The 10,934-nt window shown below is 45.4% G+C and overlaps 1 protein-coding gene across 7 annotated transcripts; it reads right to left on the bottom strand.

The window, feature by feature from the left end:
- Nucleotides 1-3,208: 3,208 nt before the first annotated feature.
- On the bottom strand, nucleotides 3,209-10,564 carry LOC135569061 (suppressor of cytokine signaling 1-like). 7 transcript variants are annotated; one of them, XM_065015895.1, is made up of 5 exons: nucleotides 4,589-5,467; nucleotides 4,406-4,558; nucleotides 4,302-4,361; nucleotides 3,741-4,150; nucleotides 3,209-3,685 (listed from the first exon to the last, which is right to left on the bottom strand). In XM_065015895.1, exons 1-5 carry the CDS (start codon nucleotides 4,650-4,652, stop codon nucleotides 3,224-3,226), a joined length of 1,149 nt encoding a protein of 382 aa, XP_064871967.1. In that variant the 5' UTR covers nucleotides 4,653-5,467; the 3' UTR covers nucleotides 3,209-3,223. The 7 variants fall into 7 exon arrangements, with proteins under 7 accessions (XP_064871967.1, XP_064871969.1, XP_064871970.1 ...); XM_065015897.1 differs by having other exon boundaries at nucleotides 3,260-3,685; nucleotides 3,741-3,940; nucleotides 4,001-4,150; nucleotides 4,406-5,467; XM_065015898.1 differs by having other exon boundaries at nucleotides 3,260-3,685; nucleotides 4,406-4,465; nucleotides 4,529-5,467.
- Between the last annotated feature and the right edge of the window lie 370 nt (nucleotides 10,565-10,934).

Below are 10,934 nucleotides of genomic sequence, written 5' to 3'. Positions count from 1 at the left end.
CAGAGAGAGGAGAGAAAGGAGACATAGAGGAGAGAAAGGAGGCAGAGAGCGGAATGGAGGAGAGACAGATTAAAGGGGAGGATAGAGGAATGGAGGAGAGACAGAGATTAAAGGGGAGGAGAGAGGAATGGAGGAGAGACAGAGATTAAAGGGAAGGATAGAGGAATGGAGGAGAGACAGAGATTAAAGGGGAGGAGAGAGGAATGGAGGAGAGACAGAGATTAAAGGGGAGGAGAGAGGAATGGAGGAGAGACAGAGATTAAAGGGGAGGATAGAGGAATGGAGGAGAGACAGAGATTAAAGGGGAGGATAGAGGAATGGAGGAGAGACAGATTAAAGGGAAGGATAGAGGAATGGAGGAGAGACATAGATTAAAGGGGGGGATAGAGGAATGGAGGAGAGACAGAGATTAAAGGGGAGGATAGAGGAATGGAGGAGAGACAGAGATTAAAGGGAAGGATAGAGGAATGGAGGAGAGACAGAGATTAAAGGGGAGGATAGAGGAAAGGAGGAGAGACAGAGAGAGAGGAAAGGAGGGGAGACAGAAGAAAGAGAGATATGAATATGAACGGCTCAGTGATAATGACGACATCAGGGAAATCCCATGTATTAACACCTGGTGTTCTACATCAGTGACTGGGTTCGTATTTCCTCATTGGCACACCAGACGGAGAGAGAGAACAAGGCTCCTTTTTAGAGAATTCTGGGGAACCGTAGATCAAATAATGCTGAGATTGTATGTGTGTGTGTGTATGTGTGGACTTCCACAGAACTCTGTCCAACACCTGAAACTCTTCACTTCTCTAAACCTGAAATACTATGAATGAAACACACACACAGTCCGTCAACGAAATTCCATGGCAAAGCAGCAGATTCTTGTGAATTGTTTGGTCCTGGTTCTGTATTGGTCCTAGTTCTGTATTGGTCCTGGTTCTGTATTGGTCCTGGTTCTGTATTGGTCCTGGTTCTGTATTGGTCCTGGTTCTGTATTTAATAATCTGATAGTGATGTGACCAGTCGTCTGGTTCTGTATTGGTACTGGTTCTGTATTGGTCCTGGTTCTGTATTGGTCCTGGTTCTGTATTTAATCATCTGATAGTGATGTGACCAGTCGTCTGGTTCTGTATTGGTCCTGGTTCTGTATTGGTCCTGGTTCTGTATTGGTCCTGGTTCTGTATTGGTCCTGGTTCTGTATTGGTCCTGGTTCTGTATTGGTCCTGGTTCTGTATTGGTCCTGGTTCTGTATTTAATCATCTGATAGTAATGTGACTAGTCGTCTGGTTCTGTATTGGTCCTGGTTCTGTATTGGTCCTGGTTCTGTATTGGTCCTGGTTCTGTATTGGTCCTGGTTCTGTATTGGTCCTGGTTCTGTATTGGTCCTGGTTCTGTATTGGTCCTGGTTCTGTATTTAATCATCTGATAGTAATGTGACCAGTCGTCTGGTTCTGTATTGGTCCTGGTTCTGTATTGGTCCTGGTTCTGTATTGGTCCTGGTTCTGTATTTAATAATCTGATAGTGATGTGACCAGTCGTCTGGTTCTGTATTGGTACTGGTTCTGTATTGGTCCTGGTTCTGTATTGGTCCTGGTTCTGTATTTAATCATCTGATAGTAATGTGACCAGTCGTCTGGTTCTGTATTGGTCCTGGTTCTGTATTGGTCCTGGTTCTGTATTGGTCCTGGTTCTGTATTGGTCCTGGTTCTGTATTGGTCCTGGTTCTGTATTTAATCATCTGATAGTGATGTGACCAGTCGTCTGGTTCTGTATTGGTTCTGGTTCTGTATTGGTCCTGGTTCTGTATTGGTCCTGGTTCTGTATTGGTCCTGGTTCTGTATTGGTCCTGGTTCTGTATTGGTCCTGGTTCTGTATTGGTTCTGTTTCTGTATTGGTCCTGGTTCTGTATTGGTCCTGGTTCTGTATTGGTCCTGGTTCTGTATTGGTCCTGGTTCTGTATTTAATCATCTGATAGTAATGTGACCAGTCGTCTGGTTCTGTATTGGTCCTGGTTCTGTATTGGTCCTGGTTCTGTATTGGTCCTGGTTCTGTATTGGTCCTGGTTCTGTATTTAATCATCTGATAGTGATGTGACCAGTCGTCTGGTTCTGTATTGGTCCTGGTTCTGTATTGGTCCTGGTTCTGTATTGGTCCTGGTTCTGTATTCTGTATTGGTCCTGGTTCTGTATTGGTCCTGGTTCTGTATTGGTCCTGGTTCAGTATTTAATCATCTGATAGTGATGTGACCAGTCGTCATTTGACAGGTTTGTGTTTCCCTCCTCGTCATTATTATCAGAAAGGTTATCGACCTTTCACCTTTATTAGTCATTACTGGGCCGTTCTGACTAACCACACACACACACACACACACACACACACACACACACACACACACACCCACACGCCGAGACATTCTGGTACCCGACCCCTCCCTTCTTCTGACAGAAACATATTTTACTGACAGACCTTCTGATTCTTCACTTCTCTACATGTTCCTGTAATAGACCCCCCCCACACACACACACACACACACACACAGAGCGTTTACTATCATAGCTCAGCCCATCTGTCACATTGATGTGTCACTGCGGTTACCTACTGTACCCAGTGTTGTCACAGCAACCACACACACTGTCTCTCTGTCTGTCTGTTATACCTGTCTATCTCTCTGTCCGTCTCTCTGTCGCTGTCTGTCCATCTCTCTGTCTCTCTCTGTCTGTCTCTCTCTGTCTGTCCATCTCTCTGTCTCTCTCTCTCTCTCTGTCTGTCCATCTCTCTGTCTCTCTCTGTCTGTCTGTCTCTCTCTGTCTGTCCATCTCTGTCTGTCTGTCTCTCTCTGTCTGTCCATCTCTCTGTCTGTCCATCTCTCTGTCTGTCTCTCTCTGTCTGTCCATCTCTCTGTCTGTCTCTCTCTTTCTCTCTCTGTCTGTCCATCTCTCTGTCTGTCTCTCTCTTTCTCTATCTGTCTGTCCATCTCTCTGTCTGTCTCTCTCTTTCTCTCTCTGTCTGTCCATCTCTCTGTCTGTCCATCTCTCTCTCTCTCTGTCTGTCCATTTCTCTGTCTGTCCATCTCTCTGTCTGTCCGTCTCTCTGTCTGTCCGTCTCTCTGTCTGTCTCTCTCTGTCTGTCCATTTCTCTGTCTGTCCATCTCTCTGTCTGTCTCTCTCTCTCTCTGTCTGTCCATCTCTCTGTCTGTCCGTCTCTCTGTCTCTCTCTGTCTGTCCATTGTCTAACAGCAACACACAGACCGACAGGAAGACGGGGCTGAAATATATATGTCATATTTATTATCCATTAAAACACCCCTAGAGGTAGTCTGCACAGCAGATATGATGCATAGTACACAGTTATACTCATTAGTACTACATAGTACACAGTTATACCTGTTAGTACCAGAGAGTACACAGTTATACCCACCAGTACTACATAGTACACAGTTATACCCATTAGTACTACGTAGTACACAGTTACTCATTAGTACTACGTAGTACACAGTTATACCTGTTAGTACCAGAGAGTACACAGTTATACCCGCCAGTACTACATAGTACACAGTTATACCCATTAGTACTAGAGAGTACACAGTTATACCCGTTAGTACCAGAGAGTACACAGTTATACCCGGCAGTACTACATAATACAAAGTTATACCCATTAGTACTAGAGAGTACACAGTTATACCTGTTAGTACTAGAGAGTACACAGTTGTACCCAGTACTACTAATACAAAGTTATACCCATAGTACCAGAGAGTACACAGTTGTACCCGGCAGTACTACATAATACAAAGTTATACCCATAAGTACCAGAGAGTACACAGTTATACCCGCCAGTACTACATAGTACACAGTTATACCCATTAGTACTAGAGAGTACACAGTTATACCCGCCAGTACTACAGAGTACACAGTTATACCCATTAGTACCAGAGAGTACACAGTTATACCTGTTAGTACTAGAGAGTACACAGTTATACCCGCCAGTACTACAGAGTACACAGTTATACCCATTAGTACCAGAGAGTACACAGTTATACCTGTTAGTACCAGAGAGTACACAGTTATACCCGCCAGTACTACATAGTACACAGTTATACCCATTAGTACCAGAGAGTACACAGTTATACCTGTTAGTACCAGAGAGTACACAGTTATACCTGTTAGTACCAGAGAGTACACAGTTATACCTGTTAGTACCAGAGAGTACACAGTTATACCTGGTAGTAGTACACAGTTATACCTGTTAGTACACAGTTATACCATAATACAAAGTTATACCCATAAGTACCAGAGAGTACACAGTTATACCCGCCAGTACTACAGAGTACACAGTTATACCCATTAGTACTAGAGAGTACACAGTTATACCTGTTACAGTTATACCATTAGTACTAGAGAGTACACAGTTATACCCGCCAGTACTACAGAGTACACAGTTATACCCATTAGTACCAGAGAGTACACAGTTATACCTGTTAGTACCAGAGAGTACACAGTTATACCCCCCGCCAGTACTACATAGTACACAGTTATACCCATTAGTACCAGAGAGTACACAGTTATACCTGTTAGTACCAGAGAGTACACAGTTATACCCGCCAGTACTACATAGTACACAGTTATACCCATTAGTACCAGAGAGTACACAGTTATACCCATTAGTACCAGAGAGTACACAGTTATACCTGTTAGTACCAGAGAGTACACAGTTATACCTGTTAGTACCAGAGAGTACACAGTTATACCTGTTAGTACCAGAGAGTACACAGTTATACCTGGTAGTACCAGAGAGTACACAGTTATACATACAGTACTGTAATATTGTGTAGCGTAAACATTCCTGGTCGTTGTAAAAGTTTGTAAACAACATTGTAAACATTGTAAAGTATTGATGCTTGAGTTGTTGTGCTACAGCGAACCCAGCCCTGCCTACAACGGCAGAACCAGTCCACTAACCAAACCGTCCACCTCACAGGGTCAGCGACCCGGATCAGAACACAACCAGAACCCAGCCCTGCCTACAACGGCAGAACCAGTCCACTAACCAAACCGTCCACCTCACAGGGTCAGCGACCCGGATCAGAACACAACCAGAACCCCGGTGGTGGTTCTTTAATGCAGCCGCCCCATAACCTGTTGTCGTTGTGGTGGTGGTCCACATATATACGGTCCCTTAAAATCCTCCAGGGACCACCACCAAACCGGATAAACCCAAACCCAGACCAAGTGTGACCTATGACCCTGTCGAGTAGTGCACCGTTTAGAGAATAGGGTGCGGTTTTGAACTCCGACCTCGTTTCTAACCACGACCCGGTCTCTAGTTTCAAAGCGACCGATCTGAAAAACCCTTCGGTACCGACCCGATCCAAATCAAGTCCCGCCTCAACGGCATCCCCTTTGACATCATATCCGGTACGTACCCTTCAGTACCGACCCGATCCAAATCAAGTCCCGCCTCAACGGCATCCCCTGTGACATCATATCCTGTATGGGAACTCTAACAGGAAGTGTTTTAGGACTGGGTTGACGGGGACCCTGGCGACCCGTTCCACCTCGCCGCTGCATGACTCCACGACCTGCTTCCTGCACAGTTCCTGGAGCGTAGGGCGCTGCTTCCTGTACGGAACGGTCAGGCTTTTCTTAGAGGAATGAATGTAGTGTTCGAGCAGGAGGAAGAGGCAGGGGAAAGAGTGCTCACTTCCTGCCAGGCCGAACCGTTGTCCCTTATAGACGATGCGTACGCTGACCGGGCCGCTGGCCGCGCGATAGGACAGCGTGAAGAAGACGTCTTTCTGACGACTGTCCCGGATCAAGAATGTTCCCGTGGCAACGTCCTTCAGTCGACTGTGAGCCTGCGAGAGGAGGAAGAGGAGGAGGAGGGAGAGGAAGAGGACAGAATTAACATCAAAAAGATTTGGTTGTAAAATAAAAAAATGACTTCTCCTTTAACTTCATGTCATCTCGTTGGATTTTGAAATCTCTTATTTATCAGTTTAACACATTAATGACAGCTGTCTCTGTTCCTTTACTCTGACTATTATTGTTGTGAAAGGGTTATATAAATAACGATCAATCAATCAAATTTATTTTTATAAAGACCTTTTTTGTGCTTATACAGAAACCCGGACCTAAAAAAACAGCAAGAAATGCAGATGTAGAAGCACGGTGGCTAGGAAATAAAACTCCCTAGAAAGGCCCAGAAAACCTAGGAAATAAAACTCCCTAGAAAGGCCCAGAAAACCTAGGAAATAAAACTCCCTAGAAAGGCCCAGAAAACCAAGGAAATAAAACTCCCTAGAAAGGCCCAGAAAACCTAGGAAATAAAACTCCCTAGAAAGGCCCAGAAAACCTAGGAAATAAAACTCCCTAGAAAGGCCCAGAAAACCTAGGAAATAAAACTCCCTAGAAAGGCCCAGAAAACCAAGGAAATAAAACTCCCTAGAAAGGCCCAGAAAACCTAGGAAATAAAACTCCCTAGAAAGCCCCAGAAAACCAAGGAAATAAAACTCCCTAGAAAAGGCCTTGAGAGGAAACCAGGTTCTGATTAGATAAATTGATAAGATTGTGTAATTACCTCCTCCACTCCTAGCGGGCCCCAGTAGAAGCCGGAACGTTCCAACATGGCGGCCGTCCGAGTGATCAACAGGAAGTCTACCTTGCAGGGGAACAGATGAAAGTGGGTGGGCACTGGGTCCAGGAGGGGAAGAGGGGGTTTGTGGTCTAACAGGTCTGGTCCTGGGATAGGGGACGCCACACACTGGTTGGATGGGCGCTGACGGTGTGACTGGGAGACTGATGATGATGATGACGATGGTGGTGATGATGATGGTGGTGGTGAGGTTGCGTGGTGGTCCAAGTGTGGAGTCGAGAGGAAGGTGGAGGAGGCGCCTAGAGGTCTAGAAGGTGACGACGATGACGAGGGTGGCGACGATGACGAAGGTGCTTTTGTTGTTGTGTCTTGTTCTTCCACAGAGCTGTGAGCGACCATCCTACAGGGGAGAGCGGTCCCAACCCTCTCCCATCGCTACACAGTTCCCTGGCATCCTGAGAGAGGGAGAGAGAGACCGTCAGACCACTACTACTACCACACACCATCCTACAGGGGAGAGCGGTCCCAACCCTCTCCCATCGCTACACAGTTCCCTGAGAGAGGGAGAGAGAGACCGTCAGACCACTACTACTACCACACACCATCCTACAGGGGAGAGCGGTCCCAACCCTCTCCCATCGCTACACAGTTCCCTGAGAGAGGGAGACCGTCAGACCACTACTACTACCACACACCATCCTACAGGGGAGAGCGGTCCCAACCCTCTCCCATCGCTACACAGTTCCCTGAGAGAGAGAGACCGTCAGACCACTACTACTACCACACACCACTACTACTACTACTACTAGTACTACCACACACCACCACTACCACTACCACTACTACTACTACTACTACCACTACTACTACTACTACTACCACTACTACTTATGATAGGAGCTATGTTACCCTGACATCCTGAGAGAGGGAGACCGTCAGACCACCTACTACTACTACTACTTATATGATCTATGTTTCCATGAACTTGTCCAGTGATTATTTATTAAAAAAAAAAAAAATTAAATCAACATTTAGAAAAGTTTTACATAGAAAATAGAATACGACCGCTGCCTACCATTTAACGTTGCAAATATGTAAGAAATGTGAACTATAGATCTGTCATTCTCATTGAAAGCAAGTCTAAGAAGCGGTTCATCTGTTCTATGTGCTCTATTTCTATGCTTCCCATTCTATAAAAATTCCGTTTTTTTTTTTGCAGTTTTACTATCACCAGCTGCAAACAGCTGAAAATACTATATTTTAGGTTTTATGGGAAATGTAGTTCAGAGGGTTTAGATGATCCTCGACACAATGACTGCTTGTTTTGTCACATTTGAGGTTTTATGGGAAATGTAGTTCAGAGGGTTTAGACAATGACTGCTTGTTTTGTCACATTTGACAATTAGATTGCAATAATTTACTTGGAACTCCTGTAAATGGTGAAACCTGCCAGCCAAACAGAAAAGCAAGTCGAAAGCAATTAATTTATTTAAAAAATAATAATAATAAATACACAGTTTCCATCATTTGTTTTTTTTTTTTTTTTAATAAAGAAAGTTAGACAGATAGAAAAATCCACCCCTGTTCAACGGATAAAATGTTGTCGACCTTTGGAAAATGTCTCCTATCTCTACCGTTTCCATGACATCTCTCTCTCTCTCTCTGTCTCTCTCTCTCTGTCTATCTACATGTTGTGTTTGTCTAATTAAACCCGGCTCAATGGAAACCTAAAACGTCTACAGTTAGTTACCACCGTTAACTGTTTGTTTGTACCTCAGTGGCCTCGTGGTCACAAAGAGCTTTACAGAGACCCAGCCTACGGGCCCCATGCCGAGGCTAAGAAACAGCTGTCTATCTAGAAGTCAGTCTTATGTACAATGACATCAATGTTATAGACGTCGTACCGAGTCGACACAGCGCTGTGACGCGCCGCCGTGAGTTAAAACCACAACATCAGAGAACATTACAGCCGTCTGTCTGCCTACCTACCTACCTACCTGGTCTGTCTGCCTACCTACCTACCTGGTCTGTCTGTCTACCTACCTACCTACCGGGTCTGTCTGTCTGTCTACCTACCTACCGGGTCTGTCTGTCTGCCTGCCAACCTGCCTACCTACCGGGTCTGTCTGTCTGCCTACCTGGCCTGCCAACCTGCCTACCTACCGGGTCTGTCTGTCTGCCTGCCAACCTGCCTACCTACCGGGTCTGTCTGTCTGCCTACCTGGTCTGTCTGCCTACCTACCTACCTGGTCTGTCTGTCTGCCTACCTACCGGGTCTGTCTGTCTGCCTGCCAACCTGCCTACCTACCGGGTCTGTCTGTCTGCCTGCCTACCTACCGGGTCTGTCTGTCTGCCTGCCTACCTACCGGGTCTGTCTGTCTGCCTGCCAACCTGCCTACCTACCGGGTCTGTCTGCCTGCCTACCAACCTGCTGGATCTGTCTGTATCTGTCTGCCTACCTACCTACCTGGTCTGTCTACCTACCTACCTACCGGGTCTGTCTGTCTGTCTACCTACCTACCGGGTCCGTCTGTCTGCCTGCCAACCTGCCTACCTACCGGGTCTGTCTGCCTTCCTACCAACCTGCTGGGTCTGTCTGCCTGCCTACCTACGAACCTGCTGGGTCTGTCTGTATCTGTCTGCCTGCCTACCAACCTGCTGGGTCTGTATCTGTCTGCCTGCCTACCTACCAACCTGCTGGGTCTGTCTGTATCTGTCTGCCTACCTACCAACCTGCTGGGTCTGTCTGTATCTGTCTGCCTGCCTACCTGCTGGGTCTGTCTGTATCTGTCTGCCTGCCTACCAACCTGCTGGGTCTGTCTGTATCTGTCTACCTGCCTACCTACCAACCTGCTGGGTCTGTATCTGTCTGCCTGCCTACCTACCAACCTGCTGGGTCTGTCTGCCTGCCTACCAACCTGCTGGGTCTGTCTGTATCTGTCTGCCTGCCTACCAACCTGCTGGGTCTGTATCTGTCTGCCTGCCTACCTACCAACCTGCTGGGTCTGTCTGTATCTGTCTACCTACCTCTGGATAAGAGCGTCTGCTAAATGACTTAAATGTAAATGTTAAATGTACCTACCAACCTGCTGGGTCTGTCTGTATCTGTCTGCCTGCCAACCATTTAACTAACTGATAGTCCCACAGATGTTGGGTCAAACCTTTAAAAAAAAGTCAACTGTTGCCAAGAGAACAAACGTGGATTGTAAACGTTCTCCATCCTATTATAGCGAAGTAAATTGACATCGATTTAAACCATCCCAACTCTAAAGCTGTTCACAGTTAACTAGACTCTGGACAATAATGTTGTCGTTTATATGGCAGTAGATATTAGTAGTAGATGTATCCTAGTTCGTCCTGTTTCACTGGTCCCAACCTTACCGCTATAAAGCAAACGGGGAATCGTGTTTTAAATGAGTATATTATACTGGTGGTCATGTTGACTGTTGTCTAGTCCTCCCCCAAAAAATATTTTATGACAATATGTCATTTATTATGTAGAAAATTGTCTATTGTCAGGTTGCTTTATTACGGCGCAATTGAATTGCACAATAGTCAATGTTGCGAAACAAAACTAAAATCTATTTGAAAGAAGAAGAAAAAGGTAAAATCCGCAATAGGCAGCCATGTTAAAATATTCTTACCGTTTTGCAAAACGAGTGCAAAATGTAGGTTTTTTTCTGATGCACTTTTTATATTTTCCGACGCAGAATCCGTTTTTAATCACAGAATCACAGCGGTATTAATCCTGTTCTTGATCATCAGTAAACGTTCAAACTAGTAGAGAGAAGACGCGGTAATCCAACGGTATAGTATATCCACATTGTCTTTCACATCCTCTCTTACTCTCTCTCTCTCCTTGTTGGTTTGATCATCTGTCCGCTGGTGATCGGTAAGGGAGCTAAATAAACGTTCAGGACCCGTACGCTACACCAACACATCAGTTTCGCTTTCGTTTTAAAGTGAACACCGTTTCTGAGAAATCGTCAGTAACTTGTCCTCTCCGCCAGGGGCGTCTCTCTAGCTTTCTCTCTGGGCGGGTTTCGCTTCCAGTCAACATTTATAGTAAAACTGTCGCTTCACAGAAAAAGAACGAGTCTCTTCACTTTTCAAACAGTCTCGTTGTGAAGCAGGAATCCACGTCAGTTTCAGTTTATCTGATTTCCCTTCCCCCACAATACACTAGTGATTCGGAGAAGCGGCCGATGGTTTTCGGAACTGCTTTTTTACATAAATATTTTAAAACGTTCACGACAGAAGTCGTCTACTTGAGTAAAAGTCGAAAAGTAGTTGTTGTTGTTGTTTTTTAAAAATATGCTTAAGTATCAAAAGTAAAAGTATAAATAATTGGA

The sequence above is a fragment of the Oncorhynchus nerka genome, unplaced genomic scaffold (assembly GCF_034236695.1).
Source record: "Oncorhynchus nerka isolate Pitt River unplaced genomic scaffold, Oner_Uvic_2.0 unplaced_scaffold_1233, whole genome shotgun sequence".
Classification (NCBI taxonomy): domain Eukaryota; kingdom Metazoa; phylum Chordata; class Actinopteri; order Salmoniformes; family Salmonidae; genus Oncorhynchus; species Oncorhynchus nerka.
The sequence above is the reverse complement of the archived record's forward strand: the minus strand, read 5'-3'. Positions and strand labels throughout refer to the sequence as shown.

Coding starts and splice junctions, on each gene's coding strand:
- LOC135569061 (XM_065015894.1), bottom strand. CDS start 4,872: ATGTTTACAATGTTGTTTACAAACTTTTACAACGACCAGGAATGTTTA. Junction 4,151..4,301: donor GTACTCTGTAGTACTGGCGG/GTATAACTGTGT, acceptor TGGTACTAACAG/GTATAACTGTGTACTCTCTG. Junction 3,686..3,740: donor GTACAACTGTGTACTCTCTG/GTACTATGGGTA, acceptor GTGTACTCTCTA/GTACTAACAGGTATAACTGT.